The sequence below is a fragment of the Limulus polyphemus genome, unplaced genomic scaffold (assembly GCF_000517525.1).
Source record: "Limulus polyphemus unplaced genomic scaffold, Limulus_polyphemus-2.1.2 Scaffold525, whole genome shotgun sequence".
Classification (NCBI taxonomy): domain Eukaryota; kingdom Metazoa; phylum Arthropoda; class Merostomata; order Xiphosura; family Limulidae; genus Limulus; species Limulus polyphemus.
The window spans coordinates 445262-467932 of NW_013666135.1; the positions used below are offsets into that span (position 1 = coordinate 445262).

General features: G+C 32.7%; 1 protein-coding gene across 8 annotated transcripts in view; it reads left to right on the plus strand.

Moving 5' to 3' along the window:
• LOC106458870 (NEDD4-like E3 ubiquitin-protein ligase WWP1) overlaps positions 1-22671 on the plus strand; it is a 79808-nt gene that overhangs the window by 17128 nt on the left and 40009 nt on the right. For 7 of the 8 annotated variants that reach the window (XM_022385220.1, XM_022385221.1, XM_022385219.1 and 4 more), the window contains 4 exons: positions 3753-3824; positions 5061-5202; positions 13484-13608; positions 18361-18504. In XM_022385220.1, the coding sequence (XP_022240928.1) occupies positions 3770-3824; positions 5061-5202; positions 13484-13608; positions 18361-18504 (466 nt within the window). In that variant the 5' untranslated portion in view covers positions 3753-3769. Of the gene's footprint in view, positions 1-3752; positions 3825-5060; positions 5203-8026; positions 8099-13483; positions 13609-18360; positions 18505-22671 lie in introns of those variants that run through there. The other variant, XM_022385226.1, reaches the window with a different exon arrangement.

The window sequence follows — 22671 nt, forward strand, 5'->3', positions numbered from 1 at the left end:
AAGGAGACAATTATTTAAAGTTCTGGATACAACTGTGGTAACCCATGGGGTAACATAAATGAATTTATTGCAGATTGTATAGTGAAAAACAGAGTAGAGAAAAATAATTTGTCTTGTCAATTGGGTTCTGAAGTAACTGAACTAGCCTTTGTGGACTTTTGACAAGAAAAGATAATTTAGAGTTTTAGATACAACTGTGATAACCAGTAGTGTAATGAGTTTTTGTACAGACGTTTGACTTGTTTTGAAAACGAGTGGATTGTGTGCTGCCCATTTATTGTTCACATTTGTTGCCAGTAAGTCACACACCTACTGTAAAGAATCTGCCCCTATACAAAAACTTGACATTCAGATTTACCATTTCATTCCACAGTTGTATTAAGAAAGTAATGATGCACTGATGTTCTGAAGAAATATCATAACAGAAGCTAAGGTTACTTCAGCTCTGCTGTTAGAAACAAACTACTGATGCTAGACAGTACAAATGTAATTGTTGTTTAAAAAGAACTGCACCTCTAACAGGTTTACACCCAGAATTTTGATTGCTTTTCACAAAGTGATAGGTGTACTAAGTAAATACCTGTGTCAGATTACAGAAAAATGCTTCTGTTCTAATAACTTAAAACTGTTCAGAATCGCACCTTCCAGTGGACACTTTTTTTTCTGCAGTCACTTTTTAATAGACATTTTGATTACTTGTTTTCTTGTGAGTACTGAGTTGGTTGTCAGTTAAAGGAATGGCCCCAAGACTGGGTCAATTGTGAGTTAAATGTATTTTAAGTTTTAAAACAAATATTTTTTGTTGGGCATGAAGAATCATACTATTTGCTTTGTAAAGTATTTTACCATAAGGAAAAGAACCTTTATTAATTAAAACAGTCATATGATTAATGTATATACATCCAGTTCCTAAAATTGTAAGTGGAAAATACAGTGTCAGTCCTTGGCCAATGTCAAGTGATTTTATATTTGTTTGTTATTGTTATGCCAAGAACAATCAAGAAAGATACCTACATAATGAACATAATTTTGTTTTCATTATTTTATAATAAAGCATTGTACTGAATTATTTACAACAATTGAAACAGTAGCAGGTGAATGTGGTGGTGTAAAGAAGACAATCTAATTATCAAGAAATATTTATTAATTTGTGTTTATCTATAATAATAATAAAAGGGCATGTCTGTGGGTCTCTGTGTTTGTATGACTGTCATTACTCCAAGAGGAAAGAACCTAGAAACCTGAAATCTTGCATACATACTAAGTGGACTTTGAGGGTGTGCACCTGGGTATTATCACTTATCCATGTGTATGTACACATCTTTTTATAAAGTAAGGTAGTGAAAAACCACATAGAAAAGAATATTCGACTGCCATAGCTCCAAGAGGAAAGAACCTAGAAACCTTAAATTTTGCACCATACTAAGTGGACCATGAGGGTGTGCATCTTGGTATTATTACTTATCCACGTGAGTGCATAATGAGGCAAGCTAGCAAAAAACCACATAGAAATGAAGTGATTCCTTATATTACAAATAGAAATCTCAGACAGTCAGACAGACACACATGTGCATGTGCATATTTTTATGAGGCAAGCTAGCAAAAAACAACATACAAAAGAAGTGTGAACATTGTTACCAACATTTTGATATATGAATGAAATTCTCTGAGATACTATCAAGTCAAGAATAATCAACAACAACAATAGGAACTTTTTGGTGTACCAACAATATCTTCATAGTTGTCAAGTCAGTGAATATTATTTATCTCAACAATAGCAGAATAGACTTTTTGTGTGACAGTGACAGTTTTTTTCTCCAAAACAGTGATTATACTGTTCCTTTTAACAATGTAAGTAGTATGTTTTTGGTGCATCAGTAACGCTTTCTTAGCTATCTAATAATTATTATAGTTTTTCTTAATAACATTCAGTATAAATTTTTGATTTATGAATGGCATTTTAGTTTTGTTTACCAAATCAGTGAACACTGTTTTTCTCAACATCGTGATGGGTTGAATAAGTTGGTCATTCAGCATCTATACTCTCAAAATAATTGTATCAAACAATATTTAATGGTGTATTTTCTTATATTACAAATAGAAATCACACTGACAGACATGCATGTGTGCATGGGCCTGCACATCTTTTTAATGAGACCAGCTAGCGAAAAACCACATAGAAAAGAAGTGATTCCTTATATAACAACTTCTAATATATAGAAAAAGCTATTGCATTTTGGTAACAATGCATTCCAACATAGCTTTAATGTTATGTTGCTTAGCAATAAAAGTATAAACCAATATTGTTCTTAGTCTATGAAGAGTAACTAAGATAAAAATAGCTATATGATCCATATTAAAATATAAAAATATTTAAAGCTATGCATACAGTGTACATGTGTTGAAGAAAAGAGGTCCATTTTGAAAAAGGAACTGTATATAAGATAATATATATGTAGTTTTATTTAAATAAAGCTTTTGCATCAGTTAAAAATCCTTTTTTTTTATCAATGCTATTTTTGATCTTTGAAGTTAAAAGTTGAGGATTACTGTCAGCTACATTTCAAGAATTATTTGCTTTGAGTACATAATGTTATTTTATATCTTTCTAATTTAATTATTATCATTTTTAAACTGAAGGACTAAAGGGAAAAGTGTATTCATCAGTACTCAACCATCTTGCAAGTGCAAAGTTAGCAGTAACAATATTATTGTGTTTGCTTTTTAGGGGGGGGGGAGAGCATGAAACATTAGTCTAAATACTGTAATATGACCATTTTGTTACATGCCTTTATTTGGATGTGCCAGAGACTAACATTCTACAAGCTGCCTTCATTTTCTGTTTACTGTACGAGATGTGTTATGTCTACAGTGGTAAGATAACTCTTAACTTTAATGAAACGATAATGATTATCTTGTTTACTTTGGGATTGAAATTAGTAGTTAAGCAACATGACATTTAGGCTTATGTAAGTAGACTATTGATAATGAAATGTATTTTAAGTTTGGAAGTAGGTCTAATAATGTTTACATGTAATACACTTTTATTTCTTCCCATGAAATACATGCTGGTTTGTTTTATGAAACATATCATTGAAAAACAAACAAAAATACTTGTTAGTTTATAAAGAACTAGTCATACAGAATAAAGTCCAGTGTGTAAGGCTTTCAATATGTAGGAACAATTATATTTGAAATGGATATTCAAATATGCATAAAACTGAGTATCATTTCTGTGCAAAGGTTTAAGAATTTCTTGTGTTACCTGCTTGCATGTAGTTGGTTTTGAAGTAGATGTTCTTGTACATGTACTGGTTGATGTACATGTATACTGTATGATACATGTGCTGACTGTTCTGGTCTCTGTAATGAATGCATACATTAGAACATGTAGTGAGATTTCCTGTTACCAAATAGACGTGTGTTTAACAATAATCTTTAATGTAGAGAAAGAATTGCTCTTTTGTTGTATATGTAGCTGATCACATTAATTGTGACACTGTCACTTTTGGAGTTAAATAATGTATGATTATAAACTTTTAGGAATTACATTATATTTTGGACTGGATTTATGATTTGGCTCAAATATATAGTATAGCTTAGCTAAATAGCCAAACTTTAAGTTGTATGTATTGTCACCATATTCTTAATGTTTGCTCTTTGGATAAAAAAAAAGAGGAGGAAAACCATAGAAGCTGCAAACATTTCCTTAAGAAAACTTATGATTGAACCTCATGTTTCTTCTCATCTAGATTAGGTCAACAGGAGAATGAGCAGTGGTACATCACCCCCTTCAGATCTTCTTTTTGAACTGAAAGTGAAAAGTGTGTACAACCTAGCATTTTAATCGTTCCTTCTTTGTTATTACAGAGTTTGTAAAAATTTATGAAGTAAATTATTCATACAGAATTTGAAAATTTTTTTCTTTCATAGAGTATTAAATTCTAATTTAGACATGATTTACTGAAGTATTATGATCAACACAAGGTCATTCCTTGGTTAATTAAGTCATGTTTTCTGTTCAAATGTTTATTACACATATAACTTTTACATGTGTTTAGATATTTTTTAGTGCAAAATTTTATATTCCTGTTTTTTTAAGAAAAATATTTTTTTTTAACAATTATATTTGTCATATTTATACATGTATGGCCAACATGTGATCTACCATATCTTATTTCCCTTTTAAATGTCAAAACTGCAACTTAAAATTTATTAAAATATTTAAATATTATACTGAATTTTCGATCATACCTCATTAGAATAAAACATTTGTAATTATGTTCATACTTTTAATGTTTTGTACAGTAGTGAAGATATTGATACTCATCTGATTATTAAGTTATATTCACACTTTTTATGCCATTTAATATTGAGATTCTTGGTCTCTTTCCCACTTCAACTACAACTGATATTCAAAGAAAAGTAAAGAGTGAAAGATTAACTAAAGAAGAGGAGAAAACAAATAGTAGTGTTTTGGAGGGGTGGGTTTTGTATAAGCAAGGTTTATATTTTTTACTTCAGAAAATCTCCAAATGAAACAAATCTATTTAAAAAATAATAAAGTTTCAGGAATTAGAACACATACAGCTGGGTACTTCCTTCATCACATTCTTTATGCTTTAACAGTAAAAGAAAAAAAAAAATGTTCAGTAGTTTCAGTATGCCAGTGGAAAAACCAAAAGAGCTGATTGCAGTGAATTTTTTTAAAGATTTAAGCTCAAAAGAAAGAGAAGTGTGTAAAAATACTGGTCCTGGAAGAACTTCATAAAACCACATTTGGATTCTAAACTCCACCTGGTATCTATACAAAGATAACATTAACATAGTAATAATTGTGTTACTAAGGGAACACTATGCTGTTTGCATTTTGGGACTTTAAATTGTTTGAACAAATCTAAAGTTATATAGACTTCTCTGGAATACTTAAGATATAATGAGGTAAAGGGCAGCCTTGTCAATTACTGGATAACAATTTGATTTGCACCATTTTTATTGTACATTTATTCTATAAAGTAATTCTGAATTTAAAAGATGCTAACTTGTACCTTTTTTGCCAGTTATATCAGCCAAGCTTCAATCTTCTGGGATCCTCTTCAAGCCTGATCCTTATGTGGAACTAATTGTGGATGGAGGAATCCCTGTGAAGACAGAGTATCAGAAAAGTACCACTACTCCAAAGTGGGAAGAACAGTTTGCTATGTGAGTTTTTTCTGTAGCTTTTTTGAAAATAACTTTTGCAGTGATTTTTCAGTATCATATTTTTGTGGAATTTCACATTATAAGGACCTTTTAGTAAATGAAGCTGAACTTTTATACTTTTAGTCACAACTGTTCTAAAGCTAACATTGAGAAGAAGGAAAAATTACAAGGTTCTAATATTCTAATGATTTTTATAAGTTTATTCATGCTGTAGCATTAACTAATGTAGCTTTTATATGTTTCAGGTGTTGAAACACTTGTTTTGGTACACTGATCCAATGTATGTGGAATGATATATTTCCCTTTTTCATTGTGATATTTGCCTCTTTGCTGCTAGGTTTATACTTTTTGGAACCAGAATGCAATATAAATTGCTAGATGTGGATAAGGTTTTGTGGCTGTATACCATTGGGTTTGGTTACATTGGCCAAGAGATCACTATGCAGGGTGTATCAGTGGTAATGATAATACAAAAACACTTGTAGAACTTTTATTGAAATGGTATTTATAAAGAACTAGTTTTTGGAGCAAGTTTAACTGTAATAATTTCAAACTTTACCTTTCCATATATTTGTATTTGTCAGTTACAGGGGAATCATAGCATGAAATATTTAAAAAAGCATTCCTTCACTTGCTAAAACTTGTTGAATGAAATAATAGTAGCTTGTGTAGACAATAGTGTTTGTTTTGTTAAGATATTTAAAACTTAGCAGTGTTGTAACTGTACATTATAATAGGGCATTTAACAGTAGGAAATAATACACAGTTGATAAATAAAGTTAAAAAAAAAAACTTTTATGTTGGAAATTTACGTTTTTTTTTGTAAATTAATATGGCTATGAAACTTTAAAACATCTGTTTGTTATTTGATAGTGCATTTTACAGAAATATTCTTTTTTATTTGAACTTAAATTTTTTATGAAACCGAAACGAGTACATGAATTTGAGCCAAGTTAAAGTTCGAAACCTATTTGCTTTGCCGTAGTCTAATTGGTTGTTTGTACATCTGTGAATAAACTTATTAATGTAGACAGTTCTTTTCACATTTATCTTGAGATATTAAACTTCTTAATTTTTTGAAACTTTATTTTATATTTCTGTTTTAATCTTTTTCACTGTATATTTCCTTGTCATTGTAGCTGAGCTTGAACCTTTTCTCAAGTCTGCAAATGTATTGAATGTCTTAAGTTGTGATCTAGGCATGCATACTTGTAATCAATTTCATCCAAAAAGAACATGATTTGTTAGTATTAATGATGATATCATGTGTTATTGTACTGTTACCTGTATTATCATAGAAAAATATGTATAAAAATCAGTGTACTGTTTCTAAGTATGATGCTACATATATATATATATATATGTATGTGTGTGTGTGTGTGTACACATTTCTAACATTTTGTTTTAAGGCTCCTTTTCTACTGAAGTGAGACAAATAAATACAAATAAAGTGGTAAATAACAATGCATATATATTATGAGATTGTCCCCCTTTTTTATGAAAATGAACTGCAGCAAGGTACAATCACATGTAAATAGTTTACATTGACTTTGTGATTGGCTGTTGTCCAACCAATCGGGCAGTACCAAATCAGCATATTGCCTATAACAGTACAAGCAGCCATACAGTTCTGAACAGTAGTGTGGTGAATGCACTTGTGACTTCCAAGACAGAAATGTCACATGGTAAATGTGTAGAAACTAAAGTTTTGGCTGGTGAAGACTAATCCATGTTATAGATTAAGGCAAAATTGCATGTTGAAGTAAGAGCTGTATGGAAACTCTGAAGAGGGTGCATGAAACAAGTATTATTGGTAATAGAAGTGGTCAAGATAGAAAGCCCAAACTTCAAATGTGTTAAGTAACTACATGATACACAACAACCCCATAGAAATTTTGCCATTGACCTAGCAGTATGTACCGGTGTGTGAACAGTGAGATACACAATAGTAAGAAATGGCTTAATGGATATGTAGCTGCTCAAAAACCACTTCTTAGGATAAATAACCCAACCGAAATGCTGAAATGGTAATCATATTTTAAACAGTGAGATGAGAAAAGTTGTAAGGGAGTGCTATTTACAGATGAATCTGAATTAAAATTCTTTGGCAACAATCATTGTGTGTTTGTTTGAGCTGCATAAGTAGATTGTATAGTCACCAGTACACTTCTACAAGTGTTTCTATAATATGCAGTTGCCACCCAATTCACAGTCAACTGAATACGAACACTGTTTAAACTATCTATCAAAGAATATTCCAATATGAATGTTATTAAGGCCGTATGAGCTTGCACTGAAAATAAGAAGGTCAAACGGCAACCAAACAGTGGTTAAAATGGAGAGTAACATAGGACATTTGAAATAATAATGTATAGACATACATATTAAGCTTATGGTTGTATGAAAACAAGGTGTACTGCTCTGTTTAAAGTAAATATGAAATACTTGTGCATCATACAACTTGTATACTTTTGTTTTCTATTTTTTGCAGTTATTGTACTGATGATAGATCAACGATTTAGTTGAAATTACTCATTGTATGTGACACCTGTGTGTTTTCATGCTTATTTCCAGTACTGTACATATATATATGTGTATGTAATTTGATAATCACTAACAGTTAACTTAATTTCTTTACATATACTTATACTTACATTAAATGTCAAATTAATATATATATATTGGTTAAATTGGCTTTTTGATATTTTCATAAGTGTAATTAATATGGATAATTTATTCATTTCATTTGGTCTAGCAATTCTTATTGCTTTATAAACCAGAACTAAACAAAACCACATTTCATGACATCAGTACAATAATTATTTACAGGGGTTGAAAGTGCTAGGGCAACCAAGACACTTCAAAAGTTTGACCTAGTAACTGGATTGGAAATCAAGTAGGATGAGTTGGATAGAATTTTATCATAAAGGGTTGTGTAGTTTTAAACATAAAAAAAAAATTGTACTTTGCTCTAAACAGAATCAACAGGGTTCAGTTATATTTGTGCAAAATATAACTTATTAAATGGAAATACTCCTATTCATAAAATTTTCACTAAATCACATACCAGTTTTTCTATATAGTGTTGTTTGTGGTCATACCAAACATCATATACAAGTCCTTGTAATAGTGGTACAAAGTGGACATGGTCATAGTAGCATAGTGTAACATAACTGTGGTCAACAGTGAGAATATAATTTCGTATCATGATATTACTAACTTATTTTGTAATGGAGATTTTCACCAGTAGATAATTGAAAAATTAAGAATTGGTATTGATGAATGCGTTAAAACTTGGTGATTTATCAGTTATTTCAGATGAAGATGGATTTGTAATTCGGTTCATAACTTATTGCAATACTGCCATTTTTTTGTTACATAAAGTTGACAAAAAAAAGTTCTTGATGCTAGCCTTCATAACTGAACTGTCAATTAAGGGTGAATTAACTTTTAATTGTGACAGTATTAAAAATTAAATGTGAAACTAAAAAAAAGAACTACCATACACACATATATATATATATATATATATATGTAAAGATGCAGCATACTTTCACTGTATATGACACTCTGCCACTAAAAAAGTGTTATATTCATGCTAACTACAAGTCTCCATTTCAATGAACTTCTAAATTGAGTATTTAAATACCAGAAAACATAGTAAATGTTGAGTACTTGTTGTAATGGAAAAACTTATTTTAGAATTGCTGCTTACCTCTGTGCACCACAAAGAGCTATTACCTCATGCACATTCCCAGGTAAAATTTTGTGCATCCCATAAGCCTTGAACAAAGTTTCCAGCCCTATACATGTCAGTGTGTATTGCTCCAGGCTATGATGTAATCATCATTAGCCTATAGCCCTCTACTAATAGAAGGTTGGCACATCCTCCATGTGCAGTTATCCCCTTGAGACTAGTACATGAACACAAGCTCATTTTCTCCTTAATGCTTCTTGTCCTCAGATGTCTTTTTTTTTTTTTACTTAAAACTTACTAGAATTTTTGTGCTTATTGTTTTAACCTTACATTATTTATCAGTTAGAACTTTCCTTTGAATTATCGTCAATTTTCTTTTCTTTTAACTTTCCATGTACTTTTTAGGACACACAACTCATTGCTTCTTTCTGTTTAATCCACTTTACTTGGTTATTGTCCAGTATACTTCAAGGTCGTCATTAGGCCTATGCAACATCTCCATACTTTGTTCATTTTTATTCCAACTAATAACAAAGGAAACAATAATCTTCATTTTATATATGTGTTTTCCAAAAAAAGACCACCACAACATCAGTTTCATGGATTAACTGAATTATGCATTTGTGTTTTTGACATCTCCTGAGGTTTTAACACTCCTTCACAGGAGTTGTCCAATACTTTAATGGAAACTAGAGATGCTGACAGTCAATAACATTACTGCTGTTGTGCACCACATAATTGATTCCATTCTGATTTCAGATCCAGAATTCCTAACTTCCTGATTCAGAAACTTCAGCTAAGCCTGCCTCATCTTGTACATGTTTCACCACTGTTGTTTCCATGCTTACCTTTGTTTTCCTTACTTTTTTATGATGTGGATCAGGTAGTTAGTTCTATTTTTATTGTTCACTGCTTGGATTCCATAATTTTGTTTTCTTTCTCCAGTAATTTGTTGCTGAAATTGGCTTTCGTTGTTAAATGACCCTCATTGTTTTTCTACATCTACTTAACTTAATTCTTACTCAGCTTCTTTGGATGCTTTCCATCATGAATTTATCAACTTTACTGGTACATCTTACACATACCTGTTTTATGCCTTATCTTTGGATTTTTGTTTGTTTGTTTCTGGGGTCTGTTTTGTAAGGTTTGCTTACTTTTTGACTTACACCTCCCTCAGTCTCCTCTCCAGGACCTCTATCTTGCACCTTTTCTTTGTGATGTGTTTTGTGGGAGTATTTCTTATATATTGTTACCTTGAGCTGATGCAGATCTTCAGAAGTTATCTTTTTTCACCTTGATTTCTTGCTCTTGGGACCAGGTTTCTCATCACATACAGCCTCATGGGGTCATTACTTTTCTGTTTCTTGTTACACTGGTGAACTGTGAACTCCCTTTGCTACAACCTATTAAGTTTCTTAGGTGCTGTCAGGTTTTTTCATGTACGTCTTCTCTCTACCTTACCTGTTCCAAACATTATGGTATGTTACCTCAGTCCCTTTCTGGGATTTTATTTCTGTTTTTTAATTGTTCCTGTGATGATGGGAGGTTTTTGGCTAAACAGTTTGTCCCACTTGACCTAACTTTGGTACTCCGTAGATTTCCAATGGACAGCTTTCTCACTTTTTAGTGTATTCTCTCCCCTGTGGTGAATGATCCAGTTTGGAGGCTAAGATACTTTCTCCAAATCTCAGTTTGTCTGTTTGCCTTTCACTTTTTGGTTTATTCACATTGGTTGAACATTTGGTTCTCAGTTCTTTCCTTTGAGTTTTCTAAGGCCACATCTTTTTTATTGGGTCCATTGCATGGGTTTTTACTTAGAGGTTACATTTTTGTGGCTTGTTGTTCCACAACTATATAAACATTTGGTCTATATTTGCTCCTTCTATTGTCACTTCCTCTTTGGTTGTCCCTTTCCCCTTTAGAAGTTGTCTCATTTGGAGTGGACGATTTGGCTCTCCCACTGATCCCCATCCTGTATTTCATTCACTTACAGATCTTTCAGTTTGTATGTGAGTCAGGTTCAGTCTGCTTATTTGTCTTTGTGACATGGTGCTTTTTATACTAGGACTCGTGTTTCCTTCATTTGTTGCATGAGTCTTTCTTGGGGACTCTTTGAGTTCCTTGTTCCTCTTGGATGTGTCCATATATGTTCCTTTCAGTGGTTTCTGGCCTGTCAATGCATATATATCAAGAGACACTCTGTCTTCTTTTCACCTCTTGCAGTCGTGGTGACTCACTCGATTCCACAGGACCTTGAATGCCCCTCTTTTTCCACCTTACCTTGACTTGTCTCTCTTTGGTACCCACTCAAAACTCAGTCTTTGGGCTCCTTCCACTTATGTATGTGGGTTTCCATACCTATGATGAGTGTAGCACAGGTGACACTTTGTGTTGGCTTTGTGCTTAACAAGAATGAATCATGTGACCACACCTTTTCATTGCTTCTATTCTGGTGGAGTGCAGTTTTGGGCACCTGATCCATTTCTAGCATTTTGTTTCCAGGGCATGGCTTCTCTGTCTCTTTGTCATTGAGCTGATGACTACTGTACAGGATTGCCATTATCATCTGTTTAGCCTTCTTATGATCTATTCAGACATCTCCTCTATTGTTTCTTCTTTCCCCTAACAGGGAGGCACAAATCTTCCAGGACTTTTCCTGGTTCTGGATCTTCTCTTTTTGTGGCCATGACCACCATTTTCAGTTGACCATTTGTCATGTCTCCAAAACTTAGACTCTGGTGGCAGCTAAACTGGTTTGTCTGGGCTTGGTCCTTGCCCACTGACTGATTTCTCCATCCTCTATTTTTTTTCAGTGGATTTACTCTTCCTCACTTAACCTTCACTTCTTGCAACTACTCATTAGGTATTCAATCCCAGGTTCAACAAGCCATCGACATCCTTCATATGAGATTTTGCAGGTGGAGATATGGATGACTTCTGACAGATTGTTGTCTCATTACTTAAACCCCAGGGAGTTTTCATCTTCCTTAGCTTTTGTCTCACTCCAATGGTCATTCTCCACTTTTCACAATGGCTCTGATGGTGAGTAATGTTTCTTTCTTTTTTACTGATCTCCCAACTAACTTATTCCAATTATATGTATTTATATCAATATTATGGAAATGATTAAACTCAACAATCGGATGGTGTTGCCTCATGTGGAGTACTTACAGAAAATGTGCATTGAGCAGAAGAGTATAGAAAGTATTAAGCTCATCTATCCCAGCTTAGCACTTGCTGTGGAGATGATGTTTCCTATAAGACTGTTTCAGTGGTATCTATATGTATCTTCCAGGCTGTACTGCACTTGTGAAAAACAAAAACACACACAAAAAAAAACTGGTTTGTGCCTGCTCTCACACCTGCTGTCTCTCAGTGTGGAACTTAATTTCAGACTATTTTGCCTGATGACAACAGTCCATGCATGTCTCTAATGTTCTCTCCCACAAGAATTCCACCCCTCATTTATTCTAGTAGAGTGTGGGAGAACTCTTGCTTCTCCAGTCCAAAGCCACTAGGGAAGTTGAACTCAAGAGAGTTTCTCATTGAGTGGTGCAGCCACTCTGGTATTGAGTAGATGCACCCTTTGTTTGGGAAGTAAGCTGGAGTGTTACCTGTATGTATAGTAAAGAACACCCTACTACATTATGAATCCAGCAGTTCCTGGTGATTAGATCCAGCTGGATGGGTCTTAGGTTTGCCTTGGGATACTGGTCTAGGATGCTACTTCCAGCACCTGATTTTCATGGTGAGTACTCTACATAAGTATGTGTGATAAGTATCACCTTAGTAACACACATGCACCCAGCAAAGGATTCTTGTGACAATATGTTTTGTTCTACCACTTCTGTTGGTTGAAGAATATTCCCTGATTTAGGTGAATGTGGTCTTCCACTGAATGTTGTCCCATTAAGGTTACCCCTTGCCTTGTGCAACAGTTTTGTTCAGAAAGGATCTCATCTTTGTAACTTCTCTGCACCAGCTCCAACATCATCTTCATTGTTGGATTCTAGCTATTTGTGGTGCAGTAAGGTGTGTAGCATTTCTGAACTTAACCTTTTTCTTACTTAAAAATATATTTCAGATAAATAGATACATCTCTGCCCCACCTTTGATACTTCCTCTTCACTACAAGTGCATTTAGTTTGCCTCATCAAAAATGAGTTATTCTTAATACTCGTACTCATGTTGGTAAACTGTTCATGGAGGATGTGTCACCCTACTGTTGTTGGAGGGCTATAGTCTGATGTTGACTGCATTATGGACAGAGCAAAAATAGTCTACTGTATAACCTTTTGCTAAAAGCAAACAAAAAACTTTCATTTCACACTCGAGTCATCTTTTTATACACATGCATTCCTGTAGAATGGTTTCTTTCACAAGCCTAATATTAATGATAATTGCATGTGTGCTGACAAAGTTGGAACAAAAGATTTGTTTGTAAATGCTTGGAAATGTTCAGTACTGTGACAACTTTCTTCTCTCACCCATGGATCCTTTTTGTGAGCTATAATGTAATGATAATGAAGAAAGTTGTGTAACATGCATATTTATAAGATAATTATAATGTTATAACTTTTTCAGACTGGTCAGTCCTTATTCCAAGTTTAACTTCAGGATATGCAATCATGGATCGTTGATTCGGAATGGTGTGCTTGGAGAGTGTGTCTTTGATCTTCACAATATTCTTGCCACACATGGAGGCCGACGTAAGTGTTACTTATATGCATATGCTTTTTTTTCCTATTATATGTATAAGACTAAGCAAACCTTGATTTCACATATTCATTGGACCAAAGCAATATTTGTTTCGTAGCTTGCAGCTACAACTGAAAAGTTTTATATTTTATAAATATAAAATTATTTAACAAATTAGGTTTAGTGAACTTCAATTGATTTATAATTTGACAGAATTTTTACTTTAGATAATTTCTGTCACAGCTGTGCATCAAGCATCTGTTTTTGAAAGACAGATACCACTATCATGACACATCACTACAAAGATAGTAGCTGAAAATTACCAAGACTGATCTAATATTAAAGCTAAGCACTAGTAGAATGGATCTTTTAGAAACAAAGAACCTTAAAACTTCTAAAAGTGAATGTGTGTAGGAACAACTTCCTTGTGTAACTAATGCTAATTGTTACATCAAAATAATTTAGACAGTCTGCACATATTGCTATAACATGAACTACAACAAATAGAAAATAAGTACTTATATGAACTTCTGGTACCTGGATTTTGATGTATCTACCTTGTATATTTTGTCTCTATGAATTGTCTTTTGATATTCTTACCAAGAAGTAACTGTACCTTGCACTAAAAATGACCAAAAAGTGCTGTTTGCACTATATAAAGTTGTCTTTAACATAAACTTATATAAAAATGATTTGAATGTATTCCACTTTGTTATATTGTATGTATGTGTGATACATGCTAGAAACATTACAGTTGATTGGTTAAGCATTCTAATGTGATCATGGTCTAAATATTCAAACAAGAGTTTTTGTTTTTCCTTAAAGTCTAGGAGAAGCATTATATTTAGGATTAATCTATAAGCAGTTGAAATTTTCCTTGACTACAAAATGTTCAACATTTTCAAAGAAATTAGAAAAAGTGCATAATGTTGAAACTTTTGTAATTATTGTTATTAAAGACATTGTAATGTTGCCTAAGCAAGTTGATGAACATTATGGTTGTCCTTATTTGGAGATGAAATTGCAGGTTAAAAAATCAAAGGTCTCACTTCCTGATTTTGTTTCAGTGTACAAAAAAAACATTAAATGTCAAACTTCATCCATTTTGGACATTGTTTAGAGGCTGCTCAATGAGGTTGAAAGTTCTAGACTGCAGTGAGCCTGGTACCATATGGACTATGTGATTTAAAAAACAAAACATTTGTTACTTAATTATATGATTTTGTCGTGGTTAGTCATTTTTGCATTGTAATTGTTTCCCTTTTGTTGTTAGCAAAGTGTCTTCTGTGATCTTGCACAAGATGAAGGAAGAATTTTTCATGTTCTTCTTTCTTTGTTATGATGGCATTTTACTTCTCAATAAGAGGCAACCCCTTTCAGCATTGTCATTTACCACAACCTGTCTTTAGTGCCTCCATGTAGTCTTCTCTGAGCTCCCATGACTCAGAACCAAAATCCAGGAATCAAGAAGGAATTTTAAGGCACCTGAAGAAGTCTGTTGTATTCCTTTTGACAAAATATTTTAATTGACATCTTTAGCCTTCCTGATATTTGGCTGGATGTGCTTTGGGATTTCATTCATGCCTTCCTTCTCATTTAATGCCTTTACCATTGCTTGTTTTGTCTCTGTGGACACAGCTGAATCAAAGAATGCCAAACCAATGAGTTTGTCATTTAGATAACTTAAATGTTCAGCAAATTTGGACAAATTTTGAAAGAGCAGAATTCACCTTCTTATACTTAACAAGACATTGTAGGAAGTTCATTTTGAGAAGTAGAAATTGACATTTTATGTACAAAAGCCTTGTAATGTTTACTGATAATCAGCACAATTTCGTGAAGATACACATACTGTATTTAAAGTTTATAGTATGAAAACTGTAATAAGTGATAGAGGTAAACTGTCCCATAAAAATCCAGATTTTAAGGACATGTAATGCTTTGGCCATCCATTGTGCAACATACAGTGCTGTAGGTGCAATAAATTGTACATTATGAAGAAGGATGTCTTAAAGAAAGGCTATAGCTTGTTCAAGAAGCTCTTAATAGTCTCTATGTTAGGTGACTTGATGTTGTTTTGTAGCAAACTCAGTGGCACTGTCCTTAACTTCCTTTATAGCTTCTGCTACTTCATCATGGTCAGTTGCAGTGTCATAACTGACTGGTCCATGTTTTTCCAAGAATGATAGAGTTAATTGAAAATTGCAATATTTGGATCAGAGGAAAGCCCCATACAGATTTTGAAAACACATGCCAAACAAGTTCTAACATATGATGCCGGTATGCCAAATACAGATGATTCTTGTTTAATCTTTGTTCTAACAAAACACATTCTCCATTTCTGTGACCAGTGTTGCTAGCTGTTGAGACACAGCAGACTGCCTTTAATCGATCAGTGACTCCCCACTCTTCCAACAAATGTGTTATAGCAGAAGTTTGAGCATCTCTAATGCTAAAAATCAACCTTGGAATACCTAGCAGTTGGTTTACTCTTGCTCCAGACAGGATCAGTGACAGATGATCCATTTATTCTTTCTCTGTGAGATCATTAAGGAGCTTGTTATTCCAGTAAACTACAAATGATACTGTTGGCTGGAACTGTTCCTTTAAGTTTTTGATAAGTTCTTCACAGAAGCAATGTCAAGACCTTTGGATCAAGGAATGGTTGATGGTTAGCTAATTCATCTCATGGCCAAGGCTATGAGTTGTGAGGACAAATGTTGCCTTTCTGGCACTCAATTTGACTCTGTCCATAGCTGCTGATAAATCAAGAGCAATAATATTTCTTCTTGCCATTGGTTTAGGTTTAGAAGATGATTCTCCATCTGCTTCTCTATCCTCATCACTATTATTACTTATCCAACCTCATCATCACTGATGTGGAATGATTCCTAACAAATGACTGTTTCATTCAAGGTTTGCTGTTGTTGATCTGCATGTTGTTTCCTGTTCATACTTGCATACTTTTCTCAACCCTTTTATTTTAAAGAAAAAAATAAATATTTTCAAACTGTCCCATGCACCCATGATATTCTCTCTCCATCTGTGCAAGAAGAAAGTCCTTGTTTTCTGGGATCTTGATCAGAGTTTGGGAATCTGTACGAGTGATGTCAAAAATGTCATTCAGACTATTGACAGACTCTGCTTCACTAGATTGCTGTGTTTTAGTTTCCCATCTTAAATTTTTTCAAAAAGCTTTTCCAGATTGATAATAGCATGATGTTTTGAATGAATTGGAATTTGAGTCTTTTTACAAAAAGCTCTAGCTTTCTTTACTGCAGCCTTTGAGCTTTCATGAACTGTCTTCTTTATTATTGTGTGATCATTGAAAAATACACACAGTACTTGCATATTTGAAGTTAACTTGCTTCCTGTTTGTTTAGTTTCTTCTGAACAAAGCAGCCAAAGTGTAGTCTAACTTCTTGCAGTATCTATTTGTAATGATATGCTGATACAGTGTCCACTAAAATGATACATAAAAATCTGTTTAAATGCTTATATGCCCTCACAAAAATTCTAGAAACTACTTTCATGTCATATAGAATATTCCAGAAGTAAAAAGTAACATTATGGATTACTTACATATGGAATGTTCTTAAAAATTTTAAATAATGTGGAATACTTCATTAATATGCTACAATATTCCTGAATGGGCTAGATTATTCCATAATAATAAGCTAGAATATTCTGGAAAAATCTAGAATATTCAGAACATGCAGATATAATATGAGTTACAAGGTAAAATTTCAACTACACTGAGCAACCAGTAAATGTTATTCAATATAGATAAAATTTGATATGAATTATTTATTTATATATTGGAATAAAATGAGTGAGTGAAAGTGTTATAAATCAAAACATGAAAATCAAGGACTATTCTGATGAACTTATAATAAAGCTAAACAAGCTGGAAAGGTGCAGGCATAAGTAATATAGCACTGAAAGTTGTCTTTTTGAGAAATTTTAAAACTTACTCCAATAGTGTGTTTCATTTATAAAAGGCATATTTTTTTTGGTAACAGTATTAACATTTCTCAGTCATTCTTGAACAATATATTTTCATATGCACTGTCCAGTAAATAGAGAAAATAAATGTGGCTACCCAATGCTTTCTGTATTCTTAACATAAACATAGTTGTATGTGTAATTTTCAGTGCATTGTTGTTTGTTTTCAGTGAGGTAATTACATTAACTGGGTCATTATTACTGTAGTAGTTTCATTCTTTCATGCTATAGTTTTGGTAATGTTTTGGATATTTTTTCAGTCCTAGTAGTCATTTTGATGTTTTCTGTTTCTTTAAACTTAAAAATTCAGAGCCAAAAGGTAAAGTTTGAGGTAAGTGATCAATGATTGGTTGTGTTGTGAAAAAAAGAAGTTAATCAAATACATGATGTTATGAAAGATTATGTAAGAAGATTGTTGCAGAGCTAGTGCAGTGAAAAATAAATTGCCTTCGGCATTAGTAAGTTTAAAGTACTTTATATTGCTGATTTCTGTCATTGAAAGAATGAATTGCCTGTAAGTTAATTATCAAAAAAAATCCAAACATAATTTCTTGATAAAATTGCATGGAAAAACATCATGGGGATAAAAAAAGATATTTTCTGAAATTATAAATCATTCCTTTTAGTATTCTAGATTTTTGTATAAATTATTGTGAAGGAAGAAATGTTTTAAATCTTATGCTAGCTGTAGAATTAGTAAGGTGGGAGATATATTTAGCCTTCAGAATAACCTGAATAGATGTGTATGCTTAACACAGTGGACCATGTGACAGTAACTTTAGATCTCAAGACCAGTGGGAAAACCAGTCGGGGTGCTGGTACTTTGGTTGTGATGTTAGATGATGTACAGATTGACATCAGTTACTATCCTGCTCGAGATTCTCCAGTTACAGCTAGCAATAGTAAGTCACTATATTCAGTTTGTTTTAGTTTTTATCTGTTGGTTACCTGTTCTTATTGCAACTTTTTTAAGTGATTTTTATGAGTTTTTTTTTCTTTTTTAACTTTTACTACTACTCATTATGCTGTAAATATCAGACATTCAAAATAAGTGCACTTTTTTTCTACAATTAACATTGCTTAACAAAATACAGTTACTATCTCACCCTTTTGCTTTGGTTGAATTATTAATACATGCTTCAGTTTGAGACAGACCATGGAAATGTCCAATGAAATATGGGATGTTTATTTTTAAACTTATCCAGGTATTCTTAGCAAATGGTTAATAAAAGCTTTATAAAACTAGTCATTAAGTACAGTAATTCAGTTGTTATTTTTTTTAGTAGTTAGTCGGATGAAGTCCATTTAAAGGAGCTTAAGGAAGGGCTTGATGCATAGTTGTTTCATTATTTATCACTCGAACTAAAATAGTTAAATTAATCAGAAAGTCCAACAAGTCTTAGAATGAAACTAAGTACAATTTAGATGTCATCCTATGAGCCCTTTCCAACAATTTAATGTCCTTCCTGTTTGGATGGCTTAAGAGAATGATAAACCAGAAAACCAAGATCCTTTTCACTGTGAAGTTATTCCCACTAAAATTATACTTATAAATCAAATTATAACCTACATGCATCACTTTGTATTTATTATAAGTTAAAGCCATCTGTCATTTATTTTCCTAATTTGCCAAATTGTTTTAATCCATTTTGTAAAACAGCAGCAGGACCCTTACAGCAGCAACCCTCAAGACCTTAATGTCATTAGCAAATTTAAGTAATGTATTTACCATTCCTTCAACAAAATCATAAAAAAGGGGAAATGTTCTAATACTAAGCTCTGAGGCACCAACCTCACTTGTGGCATTAATCCAGTTGGACTGAACTGCATTTATAACAACCATCTTCTTTCTTCCATTCAGCCACTTTTCTATTTAATGAGCTAATTTATCCTTCACACTTATAGATAATTTTTTTTTAAACAAACCATTTATTTTGTACTCCGTTGAATGCTTACTGAAAATTCAAATCTAATCAAAAACACTTTAGGTGTGAAGAAAGTTGTGGCCAAAAAAGTATTCGGCATGCAACTTAAAAAATGAAATCAAAATTGGCGGCAAAACTGGTAGCTACACTTATAGCATTGATAAGAATTTTACAGCAAATCTTCATTCATTAGTTAGCTAGGCCACATTTTTTGTTTAACTTTGGGTATGATGGTGGATAAAACAAAATATGTGGCCTAGCTAACTAATGAATGAATATTTGTAGTAAATTCTTATTCATCCTATAGGTGTATATACCAGTTTTGCCATCAATTTTGATTTCATTCCTTTAAGTTGCACGCTGAATCCTTTTTTGGCCACACCTTTTTATCACACCTACGGTGTTTTTGATTGGATATCATGACTTTTTGTCAATACATACCAATAAACCACACCAAATATGATAGTAACCAACATGAGCTTTATAATCGCAACCCTATTATTCGGAACAGACCTTTACTTTATGGAATCAACCAGATTCTTTAAAATATATGCTGGTTGTTTTTCCTCTCTAAAACAGTGTTAATAGCTTCCTTTATAATAATGCTATGGAATTTAGATTAACAGTTTTTTGTCATCACTCCCATGCAATCTACACAGCTGACTCAAGCATCATTATTTATACTAATTGCTTAAGCTAATATCATGTGATGGTAAATGCTCTTTAATTAGGAGAATTTCCTAAAATTTAGTAAATTTGTACTGAAAAGTTGGCAATAAATAGTGAATAACAACCGTCCACCTGTATGATTCTTTTGAGAACTTGAGCTCGAAACTGCTTCGCCTAACCAATAATTAGGTACCTGCATGTCCTTTCACCCAATAGTTTTGCTGCTCTAGATCAGCATCTATAATCTGAATGACAAAAAAGTAAAAACAGTCCACTTTTATTTTTAGGTGAAACTGTAATAAAAACATTAGACTCATAGCTCTAGTGACTTTTTTGCATAGATATGTGTAAAAAATGTATATAAATTTGAGAATTTTTTGTTGAATAACTTTGCACATGCAGTTTATATTTTCACCAAATGAAACTCCTAATTGTAGGGCACCCCGGTAGACAGCGATAAGTTTACAGGCTTACAGTGCCAAAATCTGGGGTTCAATTCCCCCTCACTGGACACAGCAGATAAGTGAATGTGGCTTTGCTCTAAGACAGACAAACCTAATTGTAGATTGTAAAGATCTATCAGTTTACCAAATTTGAAAAAAAATCCATTCAGTTAAATAGTTTCTGTACTTTTGATGCAAAGAGAGAGAGAGAGAAAAAGGAGATGTCATATCTCAGGTATTTCTTAATGGATTGCCTTGGTATTAGGTATGTGAAGTAAGAGTCCAATAGAGCACATCCACTGAATATATGTGATAGTTTAGATTACCACAGTCTGAGCTACAGAATGTGGAAAATCACTAAACTATCACTCCTGTTAATAACACACAGTGTGTCCTGCAGGTTATTTTTTTGGTACTGTGTTTTGTTACATCAAATCCACACCTCTATCTCGCCTACTTAAGCAGTAATATAACCTCTTCAAACAATGTCTAAAGATTGGTAAGGCAAGATTTTTCTCCTGTGAAACCGTGATGACTATGAAACAAAATTTTAAGCTTTCTTTAAAATGACTTTTCAAACATCTTTTTTTTTCTTCAGATTTTCAAAAACTTTTCCCCACTAGTGACATAAGACTAATAGGCCTGTAATTACTGAAACAATTTTTATCACCTCTTTTGAAAAGAGGAGTAACATTATCCAACTTTCAGTCTTCTGACACTTGCCTATTATTCAAGAACTTGTGATAGGAGTGAACTAAATGCAAAAATCCAATTGAGAAAATTCAACAATTTATTGGAAAGTTGTATAGTAAATTAAAATGGCAGTTAAATGCTGTTTAAACATGTAGTTATAATTACATGTGGTAATTAAAGTTTGTTTGTGCAGGAGAAAAATGATTTTGTTTGCTTGAACTTTTTGCACAAATGTGCCATTACGTAAAATATAGTTGTTAGAGCCAAGGGATTGGTGGAATTTGGTAACTGATTAATCATCAGCTGAGTAATCAATTCTCAAATGAGATGGCTAATTAAAAAAATAAAGATTATAACACTGCATATCAGGTTTCAACGCATATGATGGGCATAGCACAGACAGCCCATTCTGTAGCTTTGTTTTAACGACAAACAAAAATTTTGATTAGTTGGATACTTGGAATAATAAAAATAGTAATAATAAGAAAGCCTAACTGCAGTTAGTTGATTGTTTTCATGAGTTGATACTAATCAGTTGAGCTTAAAAATCTTGAATTAATTGAAAAGAATAATGAAAAATCATGATGGGGAAAATTTTTTTTGTTACCGGATAGCTAGAATGATCAAAAACAATAATTATCAGGAATGGTAATTTTGATTAGCTGATTATGTTTGTGATTTAACTAAATTAATTGTAAGTACAGTTACTGGTTAGTTAGAATAATTGAAAACAGGAAACACCAATTGATTTTATTCATGACACTAATGAATGCTTGTAAGTAATTGATTAATAGAGTTAATCACCAAGCTCTAGGTGCTGAACAGTTTATATATATAAAAAAACAAAGTTATTGTGACAAAAAGGTGAGATTGTACCCAGCGGCGTAGCAAGGGTTCTCAGCACCCAGGGGCAAAGACACTTTTAGCACCCCCACCTCTGAAATGTTTTGATTATTTGTTTTGTGACTCATTACCCACTTAATGACAATAACATAAAGAATTAATTACCACCTTACACAGGCCTAAAATAAAGTCCCAATATAACATCTCACGATATCACAACTGTAAACCTGGAACGAATGAAGTATAGTCTACTAGGTGTACTTACATAATTTGTAAACCATTTTGATATTTATGTCAGCCAGTATTGTTCAAAGTCACATAGCTAGAGTAATCTTTCAAGCATGCAGAATAAATTTCTGTTATATCCCTAGTTTTGAAACTTTTGTTTTATATGAGAAGCCAGTCACTTGTGGTGTACATGGATTATAAAACAGATTGATAAAATACTACTTAAGTTTACAACTAAAAAAATTATTAGTTTACAAAACTGTACATA